Source organism: Balaenoptera ricei, chromosome 3, assembly GCF_028023285.1.
Source record: "Balaenoptera ricei isolate mBalRic1 chromosome 3, mBalRic1.hap2, whole genome shotgun sequence".
In the NCBI taxonomy this organism is placed as follows: domain Eukaryota; kingdom Metazoa; phylum Chordata; class Mammalia; order Artiodactyla; family Balaenopteridae; genus Balaenoptera; species Balaenoptera ricei.
The window spans coordinates 175,716,527-175,738,271 of NC_082641.1; the positions used below are offsets into that span (position 1 = coordinate 175,716,527).

At 51.5% G+C, this 21,745-nt stretch overlaps 1 protein-coding gene across 3 annotated transcripts in view; it reads left to right on the plus strand.

Annotated features, from left to right (window-relative positions):
• The window catches only part of OLFM2 (olfactomedin 2), a 62,159-nt gene extending 44,298 nt beyond the window's left edge, over positions 1-17,861 (plus strand). For 2 of the 3 annotated variants that reach the window (XM_059919839.1, XM_059919838.1), the window contains exons 2-6: positions 12,436-12,585; positions 14,358-14,504; positions 14,748-14,967; positions 15,295-15,401; positions 16,705-17,861. In XM_059919839.1, the coding sequence (XP_059775822.1) occupies positions 12,436-12,585; positions 14,358-14,504; positions 14,748-14,967; positions 15,295-15,401; positions 16,705-17,382 (1,302 nt within the window). In that variant the 3' untranslated portion in view covers positions 17,383-17,861. Of the gene's footprint in view, positions 1-12,435; positions 12,586-12,652; positions 12,732-14,357; positions 14,505-14,747; positions 14,968-15,294; positions 15,402-16,704 lie in introns of all 3 variants that reach the window. The other variant, XM_059919840.1, reaches the window with a different exon arrangement.
• Positions 17,862-21,745: the final 3,884 nt, after the last annotated feature.

Below are 21,745 nucleotides of genomic sequence, written 5' to 3' on the forward strand. Positions count from 1 at the left end.
AATCTAAAATCCTTCTGGGACGTCCCTGGCGGTCCAGTGGTTAAGACTCCGCGCTTCCAATGCAGGGGAATGCGGGTTCAGTTGCTGGTTGGGGAACTAAGATCCCGCGTGCCCTGCAGCGCAGCCAAAAAATAAAATTAAAAAGGATCTATTAAAAAAAAAATAATTAAAAAGATAAAATATAAAATACTTCCAATATAAAAAGTTTATTTAAAAAAAAGTCAGCAGGGGACATGGAACAGTTCTAGAACAGTGCTGGTTCCGTGAATTGATATAAGAGCTCCCACTGACTGGGCAGTCACAATATACCAGGCACCGTGACTGACTCTTGACATATACCAATTCATCATTTTCACAAGAACCTTGTGAAGCCTGGCCGTTATTATCCCAACTTTTAGATGAGGAAACAGAGAGGTTAAGAAAGGCACAGAGGGGTTAAGCTACTTGCCCAAGGTCACACAGGAAGGAGTAGATCAGAATTTGGACTGAAGCAGCCTGTGTGATAAGGTCTACAGCTGGCACAGTATCTACTGAGCAGTTAGTTACTATACCCTTCAGAGGCTGACTAGAGAAACAACTCTTCTAGGGCTTTCGGGGATTTTAGTTCAGGGAGTTGGTTACAAAGATGATGGAAGAGATGAAAAACTAAACAGAGATGGAAACGAAAACCAGAGATTAGCAACAGCCCAGAGCATTTATTCCCCTAGGACGGGTGGTGGTGGGGCGTTGGATAGAAGAGGTGGTATAAACAGAGTCCAGGTGTGGGACTATCAGTGGGGGCTGAAGCCATGGAACCAATGCTGGAGCACAGGAGTCAGGGAAAGCAGGGAAATACCGCTGCTTCTCCCCTTGTCCTGCCCTCATATCCTCCATGTATGCCTCCCATTGGCTGAACCTTTCTGAAAGCAAAGGAGTGTGAGAGATGTAGTTCTCAACCATATGGAGCAGAGCAGGGGAAGGAAAGGATGAAAATTCAACCATCAGGCAGCTTACACTTAAGTGTGTGTGTGCATGGGGGGGACTAGGCAGGAAGGGGAAGGGATGGTTTTGGTTCCCATTTTACAAGTGAAAGAGGCAAAGTGATCTGCTTAGAAACTCACAAAGAGTAAGTGGCAGATCCAGGATTTGGACATGTATTATGGGTTCAACCTCGTAGGGTTCTTCTGAGGATTGGTGAGAAATGAGCTGCAAAGCCCTTAGAATAGAGCCTGGCTTATAAGATATGCTCCATAAATGTTAATTGTTATTGATGAGGAAGAGGATAATAATAATTACTATTACAACTACTGTCATTTTTATGATGCTAAAGGACCTTCCTTTGCATAGAACTGCTGTATCCCACTGTCACAGGACTCTGGGTGTGTATGGGTGTGTGTGTGAGGGGGTGGGGATGGGGACCATTTAAGGGAGGTGTCCATCCTGGAACCAGAACACCCCACTCTGCTGAGACCTGAGCAGATTTTCCCCGTGTGAAGGAGGAGAGGGAGAGTGTCCTAAGCAAAGAACACAACACGGACAAAGATCCAGAGGCAGAAAGGGGAACTGAAACAGCTGTATGTGGGTGAAGACAAGTAAACAGTGAGGCTGAGAATTCAGCCATACCCAAGTGGGCAGGACTGGTGGGTGCATCCAGGTGGCATTTGGGCTTTATACTGAGGGCACTGGGGGCCATGAAGGGTCCAATGTGGGGGGTGACACTTTGTAAATTTATTTATTTTTGGCTGCTTTGGTTCTTCGTTGCTGTGCACTGTTTTCTCTAGTTGCGGCAAGCGGGGGCTACTCTTCGTTGCGGAGCACGGGCTCTAGGCGCACGGGCTTCAGTAGTTGCAGCACACGGGCTCAGTAGTTGTGGCGCACAGGCTTAGTTGCTCCGTGGCATGTGGGATCTTCCTGGACCAGGGCTCGAACCCGTATCCCCTGCATTGGCAGGCGGATTCTTAACCACTGAGCCATCAGGGAAGCCCGGGGATGACACTTTGAAAGCTGGCTCTGGCTTCTCTGGGGAGAATGGATCAGTGGATGCAAGCCTTGAAGCCAAGCTTCCATGGAGAGAGAGAGAGTCTTCTCCCATGAGCACAGCGGCTAAGAGTGAGGACTTGAGAGTCTCACAGGCTGGGGTCCAAATTTCAGCTCAGACACTTGCTCTGTGAGTTTGGGCAACTAACTTTCCTCTCTCTGCCTCAGTTTTTCCATCCGTAAAATGGAGCTAATGTTAGTACGTACCTCATTGGGGGAGGGGAGCCTACAAGGATTTAAAATTTGTAAAGCAGCTTAGAAGAGCATCTTAGTTCGTTCAGGCTGCTATAACAAAAATACTGTAGACGGGGTGGCTTAAACAACAAAATTTATTTCTCACAGTTCTGGAGGCTGGGAAGTCCAAGATCAAGGTCCTGGTAGATTCAGTGCCCGGTGAGAACCAGATTCCTTGTTCATAGATGGTGTCTTTTCGCTGTATTCTCACATGGCAGAAGAGTTCAGGGAGCTCCCTGGGGTGTCTTATAAGGGCACTAATCCGACTCCCAAAGACCCCACCCCAAAATACCATCACATTGGGGATTAGTTTTCAACATATGAATTCTGGGGAGACAGAAACAGTCTATAGCAAAGAGCACTCTATAAGTGTTAAATAAAATAAAAAACCAGTAGGAGAGAAGCAAGAAAAACTACACTCCTGCAGCCTGTGGGACAGAAACCACATTTAGATAGACAAGATGAAAAGGCAGAGGGCTATATACCAGATGAAGGAACAAGAAAAAAACCCAGAAAAACAACTAAATGAAGTGGAGATAGGCAACCTTCCAGAAAAAGAATTCAGAATAATGATAGTGAAGATGATCCAGGACCTCGGAATAAGAATGGAGGCAAAGATTGAGAAGATGCAAGAAATGATTAACAAAGACCTAGAAGAATTAAAGAACAAACAAACAGAGATGAACAATACAATAACTGAAATGAAAACTACACTAGAAGGAATCAATAGTAGAATAACTGAGGCAGAAGAACGGATAAGTGACCTGGAAGACAGAATGGTGGAATTCACTGCTGCGGAACAGACTAAAGAAAAAAGAATGAAAAGAAATGAAGACAGCCTAAGAGACCTCTGGGACAACATTAAACGCAACAACATTCGCATTATAGGGGTCCCAGAAGGAGAAGAGAGAGAGAAAGGACCCGAGAAAATATTTGAAGAGATTATAGTCGAAAACTTCCCTAACATGGGAAAGGAAATAGCCACCCAAGTCCAGGAAGCACAGAGAGTCCCATACAGGATAAACCCAAGGAGAAACATGCCGAGACACATAGTAATCAAAGTGGCAAAAATTAAAGACAAAGAAAAATTGCTGAAAGCAGCAAGGGAAAAACGACAAATAACATACAAGGGAACTCCCATAAGGTTAACAGCTGATTTCTCAGCAGAAACTCTACAAGCCAGAAGGGAGTGGCATGATATACTTAAAGTGATGAAAGGGAAGAACCTACAACCAAGATTACTCTACCCAGCAAGGATCTCATTTAGATTTGATGGAGAAATCGAAAGCTTTACAGACAAAAACCAGTAGGAGAGGCTTCTCATGGCTTTTAATCCCATCTCTCTGCTGAGAGCACCCAAATATGTATCTCTACCCAAACCCTCTCTCCTCCTCTCCCCAGCTACCTACTTGATATTTCCACTTGGAGGTGGTCACAAGCAGCATAAATGGAACATGCCTTCAGGCTGGACTCTTGATTTTCATCCCCACCCCACTCCACATGGGCTCCTCCTCCAGCCTTTTTCAGCTCAGTAAATGGTACCCCCCATCCATGCACTCCATTGCTTGGGCCCCAAAAGTTGGACTCATCCTCAACTCCCCTCTTTCCCTTCCACCCCACATCTAGTCCCTCAAATCCTGTGGGCTCTGCCTTTATATTTATTTAGCTGTGCCTCGAGGCATGTGGGATCTTAGTTCCCCAACCAAGGATCAAACCTGTGCCCCCTGCAGTGGCAGCACGGAGTCTTAATCACTGGACCGCCAGGGAAGTCCCGGGCTCTGCCTTTAAAACATAGGAATCTACCCATTTGCTGTCCCCATTCCATCTACCCTGGTGCAAGCCCTCATCATGGCTCACCTGGATGACTGTGGGGGTGAACAGCACGTTCAAAGGCCCTGGGGTGATAAAGAGCTCAGGAGTCATTGGGAATCTGAATGTAGGCTGGTGAGATTCAGGAGACTCGAGTGAGGGTTTGTTTCTTCCCTGAGGGTCTCCTCAAATGGGATGTTATTGAGTGCTGGGGACGGGGAGGAACTTGTCCTTTCTCAAAGCAAACTGGGGCCCTCGTGTTGTAGCCTGAATGCAGACCTCTGTCCATAAACCCTACCCTTAGGGCTGTCTGCGGGCATCCACGGTGTTTCCGACAGTCTGGGCCACACTGCAAGGGAATGGACTGCGTTTGTAAATTCTTGCACAAGGCAAGCCTTCCCCAGGGAGAAGGACCCCAGGGAGGGCAGTCAGTCAAACTCAGAGACCTGTGTCTCTTCCCACCTTTCCCAAGGAAGTCTATTTCATTCATTTTGGTCCACGTTGGCACTGTAATGGCAGAACCTAAGACATCCGGGAATGTATGTCTGGACCGGGGCCCAAGGGGCAATGGGGGTCTTCTGCCATGGCTTGGCTGGCTTCAGAGGGTGAGAGGTGGTGTGTGCCAGCCTGAATAGCCTCTCAGGGCAAGATGGGTTATCTGCATTGGAAGGGAACGAATGAATAAATGAATTGGGAATTCCCTGGCGGTCCAGTGGTTGGGACTCAGTGCTTTCACTGCCGAGGGCTTGGGTTCAATCCCTGGTCGGGGAACTAGGATCCTGCAAGCCGCAGGGCGTGGCCAAAAAAAAAAAAATGAATGCATGAATGAATGAACTCACAGTCACCCCCTCATCCCATCTCAGCCCCTCCCCCGGCCACAGACTCTCACAGGCCAAGCCCCAGCTGCTCAGACTGAGGGAGGTTCTGGTTCTCCATCTCGGCACCGGTGAGCTGATATCTTCTTTAAAGCCTGTCAAGCTTATCACTCAGCGGGGATTTGCCCCATACTGCTAGGTTTGACAGGGGCAGCCTGCTATTATCTCAAGCCCTCCAAAGGGACTCAGGCCCCATCACGGCTGAGACGTGGCAGATAGGTATGTCCCTGATCATTCATCACGGCCTTTCTGCCGTCCCTGCAGTCAGAGGGAAGCCGCCGCCACCTCTGTGCCTGCCTCAGATGATCTGCAACTTGATCTCAGAAAGTCCCTCCCTGGGAGAGACGGAAACCGATTTGGTGGTGGAGGGGAAAATGCATGGTGAATCCGTGATGGGCTGTTTGCCCATCAGCATCTAATCATTCAACAAACATTCATCATGCCTGGGGGATTCAGCAATGAGCAAAGCAGACAGAACTCCCCTTCCCCATGCTCTTTTCCGTCTAGGGGGCGGAGGCAGGCTTTGAGCCAGTGGTCACACCCAAGAGGTCCCAATGGCCATTGTGATCAGGGCTTGAAGGAGAACAGGGGAGGTGCAGCATGGTGGTGTAGACTGTGGAGCTATGTGGCCTGTGTTCAAATCCCAGCTCCGCCACTTATAGACTGTGAAGCTCTGGGCAAGAGATTTGAGCCCTCTCTCCCCTAGTTTTCTTCACCTCTCAAAGGTAGATAATGACAGTGCCTGCCTCCTAGTGCCATGGTGAGAATTCCATCAGTTAAAGCATGCAAAGTGCTTAGAACAAGGCTTGACATACAGTAAGAAATACAAGTATTCGGGGCAAAAAGCACAGGATGCCTTGAGAAGTGGGTAACATGGGGAAGGGACAGTGGAGGCTGCTTTTGGAAGAGACGTTTATGCTTGAGCCCTAGAAATGGGGAAGAGTTAGCCCAGCCATGAGATGGGGCAAGAATTTTGATGGCAGAGGGACCAACCAGTGCAAAGACCTGAAGGTGGGAAAAAGCATGGTGTGTTCCAGGAAGAGGAGAATGCCTGGAGGATGGACCACAGAGAACACGGCCGTGTGAGCCTTGGGGTTCTGTTGTTGTTTTTCGTTGTTGTTGTTTTTTGTTTTGTTTTGTTTTGGCTGGACCGCATGGCATGTGGGATCTTAGTTCCCCTACGGGACTGAACCCGCGCCCCCTGCAGTGGAAGTGTGGAGTCTTAACCACTGGACCGCCAGGGAAGTCCCATGAGCTTTGTTGATTGCCTGTTACACTGAAACAGGACTCCCCTCCACCAAATTACATCAGGGAGATGTAACTAGGACCAGAAACCGAACTGGCCGAGTCACGTGGCGAGTAGGACGGAGCAGTGTCTCTGTCTGTCTTTGGTAGGACTCGACACCCTGTCTCTCTTTCTCTCTCTCGCTGCCATCTGGCTGTGACTTCTCATCATCTTGCATTCTCAGCCCCAGATCCAATGGACTTTCACCCATTCTTCCAGATCATCTCAGTTCAGTGCCCGCATCAAATTCAAACCATTTTGACTTCAGGAAGTTACCAAATTGGCTTTAGAGCATCATGAGGATTATAATAATAACAATAGCAAACGCTTCTGTAGCACTTACTACATGCTGATGACTGTTCTAATTGCTCACAAGTATAGTATTTTTTTTTTTTTTTTGGCCACGCCATGCGGCATGCAGGATCTTAATTCCCCACCCAGGGTTTGAACCCGTGCCCCCTGCATTGGGAACGTGGAATCTTGACCACTTGACCACCAGGGAAGTCCCCTCTCACACGTATGGTATTGACTCATCCAAGCTTCCCAGCAACGCTGTGAGGTAGGTACAAATTATCGTGTCCAATTTACAGATGAGGACACGGAGGCACGGGGAGGTTAAACAACTCACACGGCAAGTGAGTGGCCAAGCCAGGACATCAACCCAGGCAACCGACCCTCAGACCCTGCTCTTAACCACCTGGCTCTACTCTACCAGCTGAGTAGGAAGAAGGAATATCCAGAAGAAACGAGTCATTTCCATTGTAAGGATGTTGTCTGGAAAGATGCTGGTGACATCACACGGACTCCTTTTTGGGAGGACCGTGGGAGAGATCCTTGCCTGTTCTTGGTACTAAAAATAGTTAAGTTTTCTCTGAGCATCTGGTGTGTTTTTGTTTCAGGACACTGGGAGCCGCATAAATGACCAGCTTTCCCTTTTTGAGTTGGCTGCTAAGGAGCTTGAAGCCAAATTTATGGCCCAACCATATGCTGGTTGTTCAAGTTTTTAAGGGATGGGTTTTTCTTAGCCTCACTTCTGGCTCTATGTCCCCACTTTTTCTCTCTCTTCCTTGCAAAAAAAAAAAAAAAAAAAAAACCACAAAACTTTAAACGGACTGAAAAACAACTTCAGAAGAACAATATGTGTTTATTGTAGAAAACTTAGAAGGTAAATTTGAAGATGGGGATAAAAATCCCTGCTTGTCCCCGATTTTAATGGCTGCATAGTATTCCCTCTTGTAGAGTTTTAAAATCAATGCCCCTACTGGCAAACGACTGGAGGGGAAAAAATTCCAGTTGTCCAATTTTAGACAGCACTTTAATGAGCATTCTTGTAGCAATTGAGTGCTTGTCACATGATTTCCCTGGGCTAAATTCTTAGTCTCAGATTGGCTGGGTTAAATACAAATGCAGAAACCTTAAGGCTTTGGCTCTGGATTGGCAGACCGCCCTCCAGAAATATCTAATTCCTGTTCTCCTATTTAATTGGAGCTATCGTGTGGTATTTTACATATCCTTGTAAACCACTTGCAGTCCTCTCTGGAACAAGGCAGCCAACAAATAAATATATGAGCCCCAAGCCACTTCTGCTTCCTGATTAAATTATCCAGCCTCTAACGCAATAATATCCTTGACTTATTAAGAGGCAGCTGCTTGCTCTTTTCCTGTTTGCTAATCCCCAATAGCCAGTGCTCAATGGTTGGCTGCTCCTGGGATCCTGTAGCAATCCCTCGGCCGCTGGAAGAACCAAGAATTGTTTTTTGAACCAAGACGTAGGTGACGGAGCTGTAGGCTGAGCTGATGATCCCGGACGCGAGAGCTAGAAAAACTTTTCCTGCGTGTCTTGTACTCAGTCAATCCTGGACCTGTTACAGAGACTGCTGCTTAATCGGGGCAGCAGCCTGGGTGAAAGCATTTGAAAAATCCCAGCCAGAAAAGGCAATATGAGGAAGAGATACTTGAATGCATTGTTTACCTGCTTAGAGCCCATTAGCAAGAATATTGAACTTGAAACCAGCAACTCAGCCAAGAGGGCAGCTGGCTTCCCCATTGCATTTGCCACTTGTGAGGTGAGACAGGCCACCAGATCAGAAGTGTCTGTACCGGGAGAGCTCCGCAGCTCTCACACCTGCTGTTATAAACATTTCCCTTAGTTATAGGCATTCTCTATCCCTAGGACTGTGACCTCTGAGAACTCGTGACTTTGGTTTGAAGCTAAACCCAGTCTGAGAGAGCTGGCCTTTGGACTGTCAAACACGGAGCCTTCCAGGACATTCCAATGGGTTCCCAAGGACATGAATTGACTGTGTATTTGAACTTGAACCCGATGGGCGAAACTCAGGCTCTTGGCCCTGCTGAGATTTGGCAGCCAAACCCCGAGCATTTAATTACGCTGCTGCAGAGAACACTCCAGCGAGGTGCGTCCAACGCAGACAATTATTTTAGGAAAACCGTGGAGGCCTTCTCTCTGCGCCACTTAAATCTTGCTTCTCTTTTACAATTCAATATTTCGTGTGTTGAGAGAAAATGGCTTGTTTGCTTCAAAGGACACGCTACAGAATGTAGGAAGGGGATGTTAATTATGTTGAACCGGGCTGCTTTGTCTCTGCACAAATGAGAACTTTCGGGGGGTTCTATCCAAATTGCTTGGGGATCAGAGCCAGGGGAGCACAGATGGAGATGTTTGGACTCAAGTTCATGGTTTTGTCTTTTTTGTTTTTGTTTTTTAAGAACTGTATTTGTCATGAAAAAAGGTGAAGCTAGTTCTGCATTCTCCTAGAACCAAAGGGGAAGGCACTCCTGAATCACTTTTCTTTTTTTTTTTAAAGTTTTATCTTATACTGGAGTATAGTTGATTTACAATGTAGTGTTAGTTTCAGGTGTACAGCAAAGTGATTCAGTTATACATATACATATATCTATTCTTTTTCAGATTCTTTTCCCATACAGGTTATTACAGAATATTGAATAGAGTTCCCTGTGCTATACAGTCGGATCTTATTGATTATCTATTTTATATAGAATAGTATGTGTACGTTAATCCCAACCTCCTAATTTATCCCTCCCCCTCTGGGTCACCCTTTTTGTCTTAGGCCGTCCTTCTTGGTTTTGGTCAGGCTTCTTCAGGAGCAGAGCTGGATGAGAGGAGTTGAGTGCAAATACTTAGCTGGGAGGCGATCCCAGGAGGAACCAGTGGCGAAAGGGAGATGGGAAGTGAAGGAAACCCAGGCAGGGCAATCTAAGGGTGCCACTGTGGGCACCTGGAGCACAGATTCCCATGGGATCCTCTGGGAAACTGCAGGCAGCAGGCACCCCAGAGTTCTCCCACTGGAGAGGCGAGAGGGCTGGTATTTATCACGAACTCCGTGGGGACTTCCGGGTGGGAGGTGCTTCTGCCTGCCCAGTGCAAAGGCGGGGTGGGCTCCGACCACACGAGGAAGCCCTTGGCACTGGGGATCCTGGGCGCTCTGCAGTAAGGCTGGAGTGTGGGCTCCACCTGGACCATGCCTGCGTGCAAGGGAGCCTGGGAAGGTGAGTGACTTCATTCTTCCGCCGGGGAAACATGGACTCGTAAAGAGGGGGTTCCCTCAACCTCCGAAGTGTGTACATAAGGCTCAAAGAATGACTAATTACAATAGTTTCAGATGGTATCTATGAATGGTTTATTTATTTATTTTCTTATAAATTAGCGGAGGAGTCAAGCTCATCTGTACAGTGATATCACTTGCTCACATTCCAATAAGCTTAAAAAAAAAAAAAAGGCTTTATTGAGTGGGAGAGAAAAAGGTGGGCTAACAGCTGGAGTCTCTGGGATTGCTCATAACTCACAGCCTGGCTTATCTCTGCTACAGCTCATGGGAACAGCCTCTGCGGGGTGATAAGTAGCGGCTGTGCAAATGATCCATGATGGTGAAGCTTTGTTTCTCTGTAAAACACTTGGGGTTTTATCAGACTTTCTTCCCTGTCTTAGGAAGGCATTCTGGATAGGACCAGCATCTTCTACTTCCCATCTCCTCAGTTTCCACCCATCATCGCTTGCCTGGACTCTTGCAGTCACCTCTGCCCTGGTTTCCCACCCTTGCCACCCCACACCCACAGTCTGTTCCCCCCACAGCCGCCAGGGGGCGCTTGTGAACACCTGAGTCAGGTCCTGTCCATCCTCTGCACAGAACCCTCCTTGGCTCCTACCTCACTCAGAGTAAAAATCAATGTCCTCCCCATGGTCCACAAGGCCCTGCACATGCTGTCCTGTCCCATCCCTGTCCTCATCTCCCCCACCCCACACACAATCTCCCCCTCGGTGACTCTGTTCTAGCCGCACTAGCCTCCTCCATGTTTCCCAAACATACCAGGCATGGTCCGGCCTCAGGGCCTTTGCACTTGCTGTTTTCTCTGCCTGGAACATCTTTCCCCAGATATCCTCATGGCTCCTCCCTCACCTCCTTCAGGTCTTTACTCAAATGACACCTTCTCATTAAGCCCTTCCCAGGGCCCCTAAAACTGCAATCTCTAACCACCCCCCAACCCTAGCATCCTCCATCATTTCTTCCCTGCTTTACTTCTCTCTATGGCACTCATCACCCTTGAAATACTTGGTGTTAACTTATTTGTTTATTTCTGTTGCTCTCCACTTTAATGTAACTCCTAGAGGAGCTTTTGTGTTTGTGTTTTGTTTACTATGTTTCAATATCCAGAACAGAGCCTGACACACAGTAGGAGCTTAACAAATATTTGTTGAACAAATGAGACCACCATGCCCTGATTAAAAACAAAAAGACTGGGACTTGTGACTGATTCCAGTACGTTCTGGGGAAGCTCAAGGGGGCCTGATCTGGGGGCCCAACACGTTCCATCCAGTGGGGATTCAATGCTTTTTGAACAATGTTTCTCCAATCCCTCCAGATATTGGTCAGAATTTGTGTGCCAAAAGTGTCCCTTCCTCTCTCCCCTTCTCCTGGCTCACTCATCCCGTAAGTTCAGCTTACTTGTCCCTTCCCTGGGGCACCTCCTCTGAGACCCTCAGCCTGGGAGGGTCTGTTACTCTCTGTACTTTCTTTGTAGCATTCATTGCAGCATATAGTTCTAGAAGTAATGGCGGGATTCCATAATTCATGTCTGTCTCCTCCACATCCATGGGCAGCAATCGATATGCTTTCTTCGTCTCTCTCTTCCTAGTCCCTGTCCCGGACCCATGCCTGGCATAGAATAGGCACTCACTAGATATTTTCTAATACTTTTGGAAAATTATGGCTCTGATGAACATGAGCCATAGGACACACACATCCCTTAAAAACTTGAACAACCAGCGTCAGTTCCCTGATGAACATGAGCATTTCAAAGGTTCTGATAAGTCCTGCATTAAAGAAACTCGTTTCAGGAATTACCTGGTGGTCCAGTGGTTGGGGCTCTGTTCTTTCACTGCTGAGGGCCCGGGTTTGATCCCTGATCGGGGAACTAAGAGCCCTCAAGCCGTGCAGCGTGGCCAAAAAAAAGAAAGAAAGAAACTCGTTTCACTCAGCAATGCACAAACATATTTGACCTCAGAGTACCCTCTTCCCAGCATGCCTGGTAAGATTGCCAGGGTTCCAAGGAGCATGGTTTGGGAAGCACGGCCATAATTGATCCCTGAATTATCTGAGCAGCATCAACTGACTTGAAGTTTAGTTTAGGAGGAGTCTAAAAGTGACGCCTTCTAGTCAAGGGCTTGGAGGTCTCTGCAAGGAGTCTGTCACCCTTTGGCCATCACCCTGCCTCTTCTCAGGAACAGGGGTTGGGGGAAGGGGGAATGACAATAGTAGAGTTGTGCTTAGTGGCCCCCAAGATATATCCAGAGCCCATCTGTCACTGTGGGTTGAGAAGCAGAGAGGAAGGTTCAGGTTTGAGGGTCGGTAGGAGTCTGGGTCTATGTTCTAATGGTGGTTATGGAGGCATTGTTGCATGCGTTTGAGAGAATGAATTCCCCTCTTTGGAAGGGCTCAAATCCCACAATTCCTTGCCATGTTCCTTCACCCCTCATACCTCAGTCTTACCATATGTAAAATGGGTCTCCCGGAGGAGGGATTGAGATCACACACATCTGGCACTTAGCACATGGTCTGGCACATTCCAAGGGTCCAGCAAAAGACGTCTGTCATCTCTCCGGGGCCCCCTTTCTCTCCCAGGAGTGATGGGGTGATTCCCCCATTGGATTCCCACTCTCTGACCCCGACCTCCCCGCAGACCCTCTTCCAAAGCCCAGAGGAAGGCTGGCAGCTGTACACCTCGGCCCAGGCTCCCGACGGAAAATGCATCTGCACGGCCGTGATCCCCGCGCAGAGCACCTGCTCCCGCGATGGCCGGAGCCGGGAGCTGCGGCAGCTGATGGAGAAGGTAAGAACCTTCCAGCTTCCCTTGTGAAAATCTCCCAATTCCCACCCTGCCCTCTGCCCCCATCCAGGTCAGCCGGGGCCAGATCTAGCCATGAAGATTATTCAGAACTGGTGGATGACCGGGCTCCCCTCCAGGTGGATATTTCGGTCAGTATCTGTTTAGTGCTTTCTTTGGAGGAGAAGCTGAGCGCTGTATGGGGACAGGGAAGGAGAACCCCAGTGGCAGCATCTGAGTCTTCGGTGCGTGAGCTCTGGCCCCACCGTGCACTCAGCCAGACTCACCTGCTAAGAAGGGTCTCACCCTCCATCCCAAGAGACTTACGTAAAGATGCCTTCCCCTTCTGATTGTGGTTGATATAAACTGGTCCCCATTCAATACATTCCCAAGGATATTTCGGTGCCCTTTAGAGGCCGACTGCTGTCCCTTGCCACTACCCAGCTGAATTGCCCATTAGTCACCTCTGATGTCAGTGTTGAAAGGGACTAGCAACTTCCCACCGCCATCCTGTAGAGGAGGAAGCTGAGGACAGAAGAGACCCTGTTGGTACTGGAGTATTCCACTCATTAACTCTGTAGGATCCTGCCCTGCCCGTGACACCGGAACTGCTTTCCCCAATAGTGCAGAATGGCCATGTGGTGTCCCCTGATTGTTGAACATGACCGTAAAAATGTTTTGTGGCATCCAGGATGGGTATCAGGCTCTTGGCTTTCTGAGAACTTCCAAGTGTCACGTGAACGATGGTTCAGGAAAGTCTGTGTATTTCAACAAGCATCCAGCGTTGCCTTTGAGTTCACCTTGGCCGGGAGGAACTCAACTTAGCCAAGTGGAGGTGGGAGCTAGGGGGCCGTCGGTCTGGATTAGGAGAGGTCAGGGCAAGGGGAAGTTCAGTTCCCTCATTTAGCCTAAAGGTATTTATTGAGCATCTAGTATTTACTGAACATTCAGCTGTGGACAAGCCAGACACTGGGTCTGCCTCTGAGGATCCCACCTAAAGGAGACAGATGAATAAGAATGTTCCAGGTAGTAGTCATAGCTGGAAAGAAAATAACCACATAAGGGGGAGAGGGTGAGTGGCTGCTTAAGGCAGGGTGATCAGGGAAGGCCACTCTGAGGAGGTGATGCTGGAGTTGAGATGTGAAGGATGAGGAGGAGACAGCGGCAAAGACAAAGGGAACAGCGCTCCAGGTAGAGAGATCAGCAAGTGCAAAGGCCCTGAGGAGGGAAGAAGCTTCAAATCTATGTGAGCGAAGTCAGGCTGGTGGTCGCGGTGGATGAACACGGCGAGTAGGCAGGCAAAGGGGCAGGACCAGCTCGCAGGGTCTGCAGGGGAAGGTGATCCAATCTTCCTTTTGAAAAACTCCCTCTCGGGACTTCCCTGGTGGTCCAGCAGTTAAGACTCCACGCTTCCACTGCAGGGGGCCCGGGTTCGATCCCTGGTCGGGGAACTAAGATCCCACACGCCTCGCAGTGTGGCCAAAAAAAAAAAGAAAAAAGAAAAAGCTCTGTCTGGCTGCTCTGTGGAGACTTGACTGCTGGGGACGAGAGTGGAGGCAGGGAGAGCAGGGAGGAGGGGAGAGGTGGGAGGTGGTGGTGGCCAGACTAGTAGCCAATGGATGGATTGGGCATGCCATTGGGAGCTCAGGTTGCTGGTAAGGTTGGGAAGAGAAGGTTGGTGGGGTGTTTGTCTGGCCTCTGGCCCCTCCAGGTCTTGTTTATGGCATCCCGGGGACGGGGACAGGAGAGTGGCTCTCCCTAACCCTCCCAGTTCCTAGGTTCAGAACGTCTCCCAGTCCATGGAGGTCCTTGAGTTGCGGACGTACCGTGACCTCCAGTACGTGCGAAGCATGGAGACCCTCATGCGGAGCCTGGATGCGAGGCTCCGGGCGGCCGACGGGTCCCTCTCGGCCAAGAGCTTCCAGGTGGGTCCTTCTGGGTCCAGGTCAGAGGTCAAGAGAAGAATTGGGATCGGTGCCCATTAGCTCCCAGAGTGGGGGTCACATCTGGGAAGGACCAAGTGTTGGCTGGCCCAGATCTAGGGACCACTGTGGGCTGGGTCAGGTGTGCATCAGAGATAAGGGGTGAAGTTGTGGGTTGAAGGTCGGGCTCAGGTCTGGGTCACTGGTCAGGGGTTGGGATCAGCAATGGTTCCACCTTGGGAGCAGGAGCTGAAGGGCAGGATGACGGAGCTGTTGCCCCTGAGCTCGGTCCTGGAGCAGTACAAGGCAGACATGAGGACCATTGTGCGCCTGCGGGAGGAGGTGAGGAATCTCTCCGGCAGCCTCGCAGCCATCCAGGAGGAGATGGGCGCCTACGGATATGAGGACCTGCAGCAGCGGGTGATGGCACTGGAGGCCCGGCTCCACGCCTGTGCCCAGAAGCTGGGTATGCCTTGCTGCTTGATCTTGACCCCTGGCCTCCACACCCAACCCCCAAACCCTCTGTGTGCCCAGGACATGGTTTTGACCTCTAACTTTGACCCTTGACCTCCCTAATCAAGGCCAAAAATAGACCCAGAAGCTGGAAATGCTCCTGACCCTACACTTTCAGTCCCTCACCCCCAACCTAACTCCACCTTGGGACCAGATTTCTGGATCCTTCCTCAGCCCTGTTCCCAGCTCTTCAGTTTGCTCACACTGCCTCATCCTTGCCCTGCCTCCCTTGCGCTCTTCCCATCCTCCGCTCTCATCCCCCCCTGTTCCTGCCTCCCAGGCTGTGGGAAGCTGACGGGGGTCAGTAACCCCATCACCGTTCGGGCCATGGGGTCCCGCTTCGGCTCCTGGATGACTGACACGATGGCCCCCAGTGCGGATAGCCGGGTGAGTGACTGTGCCCACGCCAGGGGTCAGAACCTATACTGGGGAGGAGACATAGCCTGTGGCTGGCCCTAGGTGCCAAGCGATTCCACATCGATGATTATCTTGTAGGGCGGAGTGTCCTAGGGTCTCCAGGGCCCTTGGACCTCCCCCTGACTGTCTAGCGACCACCAAGTGACCAAGAACTTTCCAGCCCTGTGAATCCATAAGTCAGCTGACCTCCAATGACTGTATAGAGACTAATGCTTATTAGTACTAATGACCAGCTCCCAGTGACCACTGAGCTCAAAATAACCACCAGTGACCAGTGCCTTCCCAAGGACTAGGACCTACCAGCACCACTCAGTGACCTTTAAACTTCCGGTGGCCACCATGGTCACAATTGCCTATCACCTCTGATCCACAGGAACCATCTATGAACTGCCTAGTGACTATCCTAGTGACGGATGTTGGTCACTGGGCAGCCACTGAGTGTCACAGATTAGAGGCAGCAAATAGCCACTGCCCCACTGTGATCACTGGTCTCCCAGACATCCTGGTGGTTCAACCAAGGGGTTAAGAGCTTGGGTTTGGGGGGAATTCCCTGGTGGTCCAGTGGTTAGGATTGGTGCTTCCACTGCTGGGCCATGGGTTCAGTCCCTGGTCGGGGAACTAAGATCCCGCAAGCCACGAGGCACCAAAAAAAAAAAAAAGAAATCAGATTTGGAGTTATATCCCGCTTCCACCAAATCTTAGCTGGGAAATTTGGGCAGGTTCCTTAATGTCTCTGAGCCTCAATTTTCCTTATCTTCAAAACGGTTATGATAACATCAGCGTTACAGTTTTTAGGATGCTTTGCCCAATAACCAGCACGAGTAAGGGCACTCACAAATGCTAATACCATGGTGACAGCGAAAGATGTTGACGGAGAGGATGCTGCGTTCATGCCGGTCACCTCGTGGTTACAGGAACTACCCACGGGCAATGGATGCACGTGACCTCTTACCGCCCAAGGGCAGCCTAATGACCAGTAGCCATCCCATAGCCAATGACCAGTGCACTCCTAGGCCCAGTGAGTCACCGGGGACTGCAATTTCCCCGATTCTTGGGGATCAAGCACTGTCCTCTGAGTGTCTGAGACCAATAGCACTCCCTGACCAAATGATCCCAGTCACTGGGAGGTCATGAAAGGTCACTGGACATCCCATGACTGAGTAATGACCACTTAGTGACTGTTGATCCCTAGTGACCATATGATTCCTGAGTGGCTGCTGGGACCTTTGGGTCATCGGTGGTGGTCCACCAGTGACCAGCAGCTCTCTTGCAGGTCTGGTACATGGATGGCTATTACAAGGGCCGGCGGGTCCTGGAGTTCCACACTCTGGGAGACTTCATCAAAGGCCAGAACTTTATCCAGCACCTGCTGCCCCAGCCGTGGGCAGGCACGGGCCACGTGGTGTACAACGGCTCCCTGTTCTACAACAAGTACCAGAGCAACGTGGTGGTCAAGTACCACTTCCGCTCGCGTTCTGTGCTGGTGCAGAGGAGTCTCCCTGGGGCCGGCTACAATAACACCTTCCCCTACTCCTGGGGTGGCTTCTCGGACATGGACTTCATGGTGGATGAGAGCGGGCTCTGGGCCGTGTACACCACCAACCAGAATGCAGGCAACATCGTGGTCAGCCGGCTGGACCCGCACACCCTCGAGGTCGTGCGGTCCTGGGACACCGGCTACCCCAAGCGCAGCGCCGGCGAGGCCTTCATGATCTGTGGCGTGCTCTACGTGACCAACTCCCACCTGGCCGGGGCCAAGGTCTACTTCGCCTACTTCACCAACACGTCCAGCTATGAGTACACAGACGTGCCCTTCCACAACCAGTACTCCCACATCTCCATGCTGGATTACAACCCCCGCGAACGGGCCCTCTACACCTGGAACAATGGCCACCAGGTGCTCTACAATGTCACCCTCTTCCACGTCATCAGCACCGCTGGGGGCCCCTAGGGGCCGCCATCGCTCACGCAGCCACGCGAGGGCCACGGGAGCCCTTTCTCCTCCGCCTGTGTCCCTCCAAGTTTATCTTTCTGTCTCTGTCCTGCCCTCTCTCTCTCTCTCTCTCCCTCTCCCCTCCTGTACTGTTTTTTCTCTCTCCACCTTTGCGCCCAGCTTTCATTCTCCGCTTCTGTATTTCTGTCAGTGCGTTTTCTCAGTATTGTCTCTTCTTTACTGATCTCTGATTTTGATACTTCGCTCTTTCTTTTTATTGAGGCCTCTCTATCTTTTGATCGATCTGACTCTCCAGCTCTCTATCTCTGCCTGTCTCTCTTCCCTCCCTCCCTTCCCTCTTCGCGACCCACCCCCTCCTCCTCCTCCTCCTCCTCCTCCTCCTCGCTCCACGTCCCCGCCTCCCGACCCGAGGAGTTGAGTGCACGGATGCTTCTTTTTTTATTTACACTTTTTCTTTCCGGGTTGCTGGAATAAACGGGACCTTTGACATTTGATGCTTCAGCTGCTGTGTGTGTCTGGAAGGGGCAGAAGAGACAAGGGGGAGGGTGAGCCTGGAGGCCCATCCCAGCTGGGTCCCCTTGTCCCAGGCCACAAGCTTTGTGAACAGGGGCAGGTAAGCCCAGCCCGGTGGGTGGGTGGGCGAGGGCCATGGCAGGGCGAGCCCTTTGGGAAGACAGGCGAGGATACCCAATCCAAAGTTGTTTCAATTGATCCAAACAACATGATCCAAATAACCAAGAACTCTATCACAACGATGAAGACTGGCCTCAAATGAATATTCTTTGTCCTGTTTTTTTTTTTTTTTCACTCACTGATCACACAGGTGAATCATTGACCCACCTGGCAACTTTTAAAATGGGTTTTTTTTAACAATCTGGCTGCTTTTAAGAATATGGGTATGAGAGGGTAGCACACAGAATTTTTCCTTTTTCTTCTCTTTTTGCTTTGTAACATCAAAATCATTTTGTATGAGTTGCACCTGTTCTGAGTTAGCTGATAAAAAAAGATAGCAAGTCTGAAAGCGCATGGGGCCCTTCTGCTGGACACACCCAGGCCCCGTGCCTGGGCTTGGGCAGGGATAGTCCCTGACATGGGGACCAACATGGGGACCGGAGCTCCTGGAGGGGAAGGACGGGCAAAGCTAGCAAGTATCAGAGATAGGAAGGGAAGGGGTGTGTGAGCGCGTGGGGAAAAGACTGAAGTAAGCACAGGCCAAGTCCTCAGGAACCTCGGCAGTGTGACTACGGTGGGGTGGGAGGGGGTCACAGAAGGGGAAAAACAAAATGAAGGCTTTATTTTAACCAGATCTTTGGTAGCCTGGGTGACACACTGCAAGGAGACGGGGGAGACAGTCGCCTCTGAAGCTGTGGCCGGGAACAAAGGTAGTGCTGACCACTCCCCACCCCCGCGTTGGCCCCAACACACGGCCCCCCCCTGAAATCTCCAGCAGAAACATTGCGCAAACAGCCCCACCGGCCCAGACAACCACCCCGCCCACCCCCGCTGAGGCCACGGAGGCCAAACTTGCTCCTCTGGGAGGAACCCTCCCTCCCTGTCTCCCCGTCTCTAATTAATGGCCTGATTAAATCATCTCCGCTCCGTGCTGGCATCTCCCGGAACTCGGGACGCTGGGGCCGCATTGCCGATGAAACCAATGAATAATAAATGCGACTGCCTAATGCACTCATTTAAAACCAATTTTTAAAGAAATCTTCAAGAAATGCAATTAATTTCTATTTAAATTAACAAGTTCGACATTGAAGAGAATCGATTCCTGGATAAGCACCTTGAGAGGCACTTCGCTCTGTACCTGCTTTTAAAAAACAAACACACACACACACACAAAAACAACAAACAAACACACAAACAAAAAACAGGCACAGTGCGGGGGCACCTAGAACATCTGCACCCCAACCCTCCAATCTGTATTGGGCATCAGACAGATGCCCACAGGCGCCCCTTCTCTCTTTCTCACACACACACACACACACACACACACAGATGCCCACAGGCGCCCCTTCTCTTTCACACACACACAAACACACACACACACAGAGGCAGGCCCAGCCCTCCTTATACTTTTGGGTTGGTGACTTTTGTTCCAACCAAGGTTGGGAAGGAGTAATAACCCCCTGCCCCTGGACCCAGGCGAGGGTTGCGTGTCATCTGCGTGTGTCCTAGGCTGCCTACTGCTTACCCTGACTTCCCCTTTTGTGGATGTGTATCTGGCTACATCGGGGAAGCTTTGTAGCCCATCCCATGGCAGTACCCATGTTACCCCGAGTGGAAGCAACTGGCTCTAGCCCTGCTCTGTGGCCACAGAAGCCTGAGCTGGTGAAAACGGCAAAAGAGTGGACACCAGCCCCCTGGGTAGAGTTTGGGCCGGGAGGTGCCAGACCAGTGACAAAGACTATACTCTCACCATGCTGAAGGCCTGGGATTTAGAGCCTCACTTCTGGGCAGGAGGGGTGTGGAGCAGGTGACAGAAGCCACAGCTCCTGAATCATGCATGCTGAGTGGGCTCTGGGGGCATGTTTACCAAAGAGCAACGTTCCTCTGTGTTGGGTTTTGGCCACTGCACAGCTAGACAAAGGGAGAGGGAGGTCCATGGAGGCAGGTGGTCACGTCCAGATGGGGGGACCCCCGGGTCACACAGGACAGACACACACCTAAGGCCAACTAGTCACATGGGCACATGCAGGCTTGGGCGCACACACACACACACACACACACACACACACACACACACACGGATGCCCAAAGTGACAGGGAGTGACACAGAGAAAATTTCCCTGGGACTTCCCTGGCGGTCCATTGGTTAGGACCCCGTGCTTCTACTGCAGGGGGCACAGGTTCGATCCCTGGTCAGGGAACTAAGATCCCCCAAACTGTGCGGCTTGGCCAAAAGAAAAGGAAAATTTCCCTGCCAGCCCCACACAGGAAAATGCACACACACACACACACACACACACACACCCCACACCCTCCCTTCCCCGGCAGCATCTCAGATGCCTGGGACCCCAGGGAGACCTTCCCCGGGCCTTTGGTGCCGAGAGCGAGGCACAGGCCCATCCTCAGGTGGTGCCTTGGAGCAGGACCCTTTCAACCCTTCCGCCCCCAAGTGCTCGTTTCCGATCCTTCCCAGAGGCTCCTTTGGACCTGGAGGGGTGCAATGGCTCCCCCGACACCGCAGAACGGTTGGCGCAGACGGCAGGGTTGCTGCCTGCCTTGTGGCCTCCACGGGTGGTGGCAGAGGATTCTGCCTGGAGGCGCAGCCGCCCAGCCGGCTCTCCCCAGCCCTCCGGAGCTGAGAGGAAATTCATTAAACCTTCCTAATGACAAACGCTCTGGCAGGCGGCAGGCAGAGAGCGATGGCTTCAGAAGCTGGCCAGATGGGAGTCGGCCCAGGTGGCTGCTTGAGACTCGGGCTTTTATCAGAGACTCGGCTTCGGCGGGGACGGGGGGCGGGGGGCAGGGTGTTCCCTGGCGTCAGGCCAGGCAGGGCTTTATTTTCCTCAGGTGCCCAAGCCCCGCTAGCCGGCCACCCGCCCCCGCCCCGGGCTGGTCCCCGTGAAGTAGGCGGGCAGACCAGGCCTAACCGCCTCTCAGCAGCTCCGCAAACCTCCTGACCGACCTGAGCCCCCAGCCCAGGCCCTGGCCCCAGGGCAGCTACGAGGAGGTGATGGACAAGAGGTGGGCCGCACCCCAGCCCCCCACCTGAAGAGGAGGAAGAGTACCCGCCCCCGACCCCCATGTGCCACAGGATTCCCTCTGCTCCACGACAGCCCCTCCCCCAGACGGCGGGGCAGGACCCCTGCTCTCAGAGGCGCCTGGCAGGGCCCCCCCACCAGGCTGGCCCCCTGCTGCCATGGTAACAGCGTCTGCAGAGGCCGCAGGACCCAAGCACAATCTGCCAGAGCGCTCGTGGTGACAGGGAAGCAGGCCTCAGGGTGCTGGGCGTAGTTCATTTTAACTCAAGTGGCCCACGTGCTGTGCGTGGAGGGAGTTGGTGGGAGGGGGGCGGCGAGAGCACCCAGGGCACGGGGGCTTCAGTCTGGCTCCCCGAGGATGCCCTGCTCCACCCGACCTGCTGAATCCAGAGCTGGGGGGTCAGGGCCCTCGTGTGCCAGGACGTTCTTGAACAGCCAGGTGTGAGGGCCACTGGCGCTGAGCACGGCTCCACGTCCCCGAGAGCCCGGCTGCCGCTAGGATACCCCCAAGCCCAGCAAGAGGAGCGGCTCCTCCGCGAGGAGAGGCGGCCTGGACACCTGGACGCCGGGGATGGTGGGGGATGATCGCTCCCCCAACCGCGCCCCACTCACCTCCGCAGGGAGGAAATGAGAGACAGGGACAGCAGAAC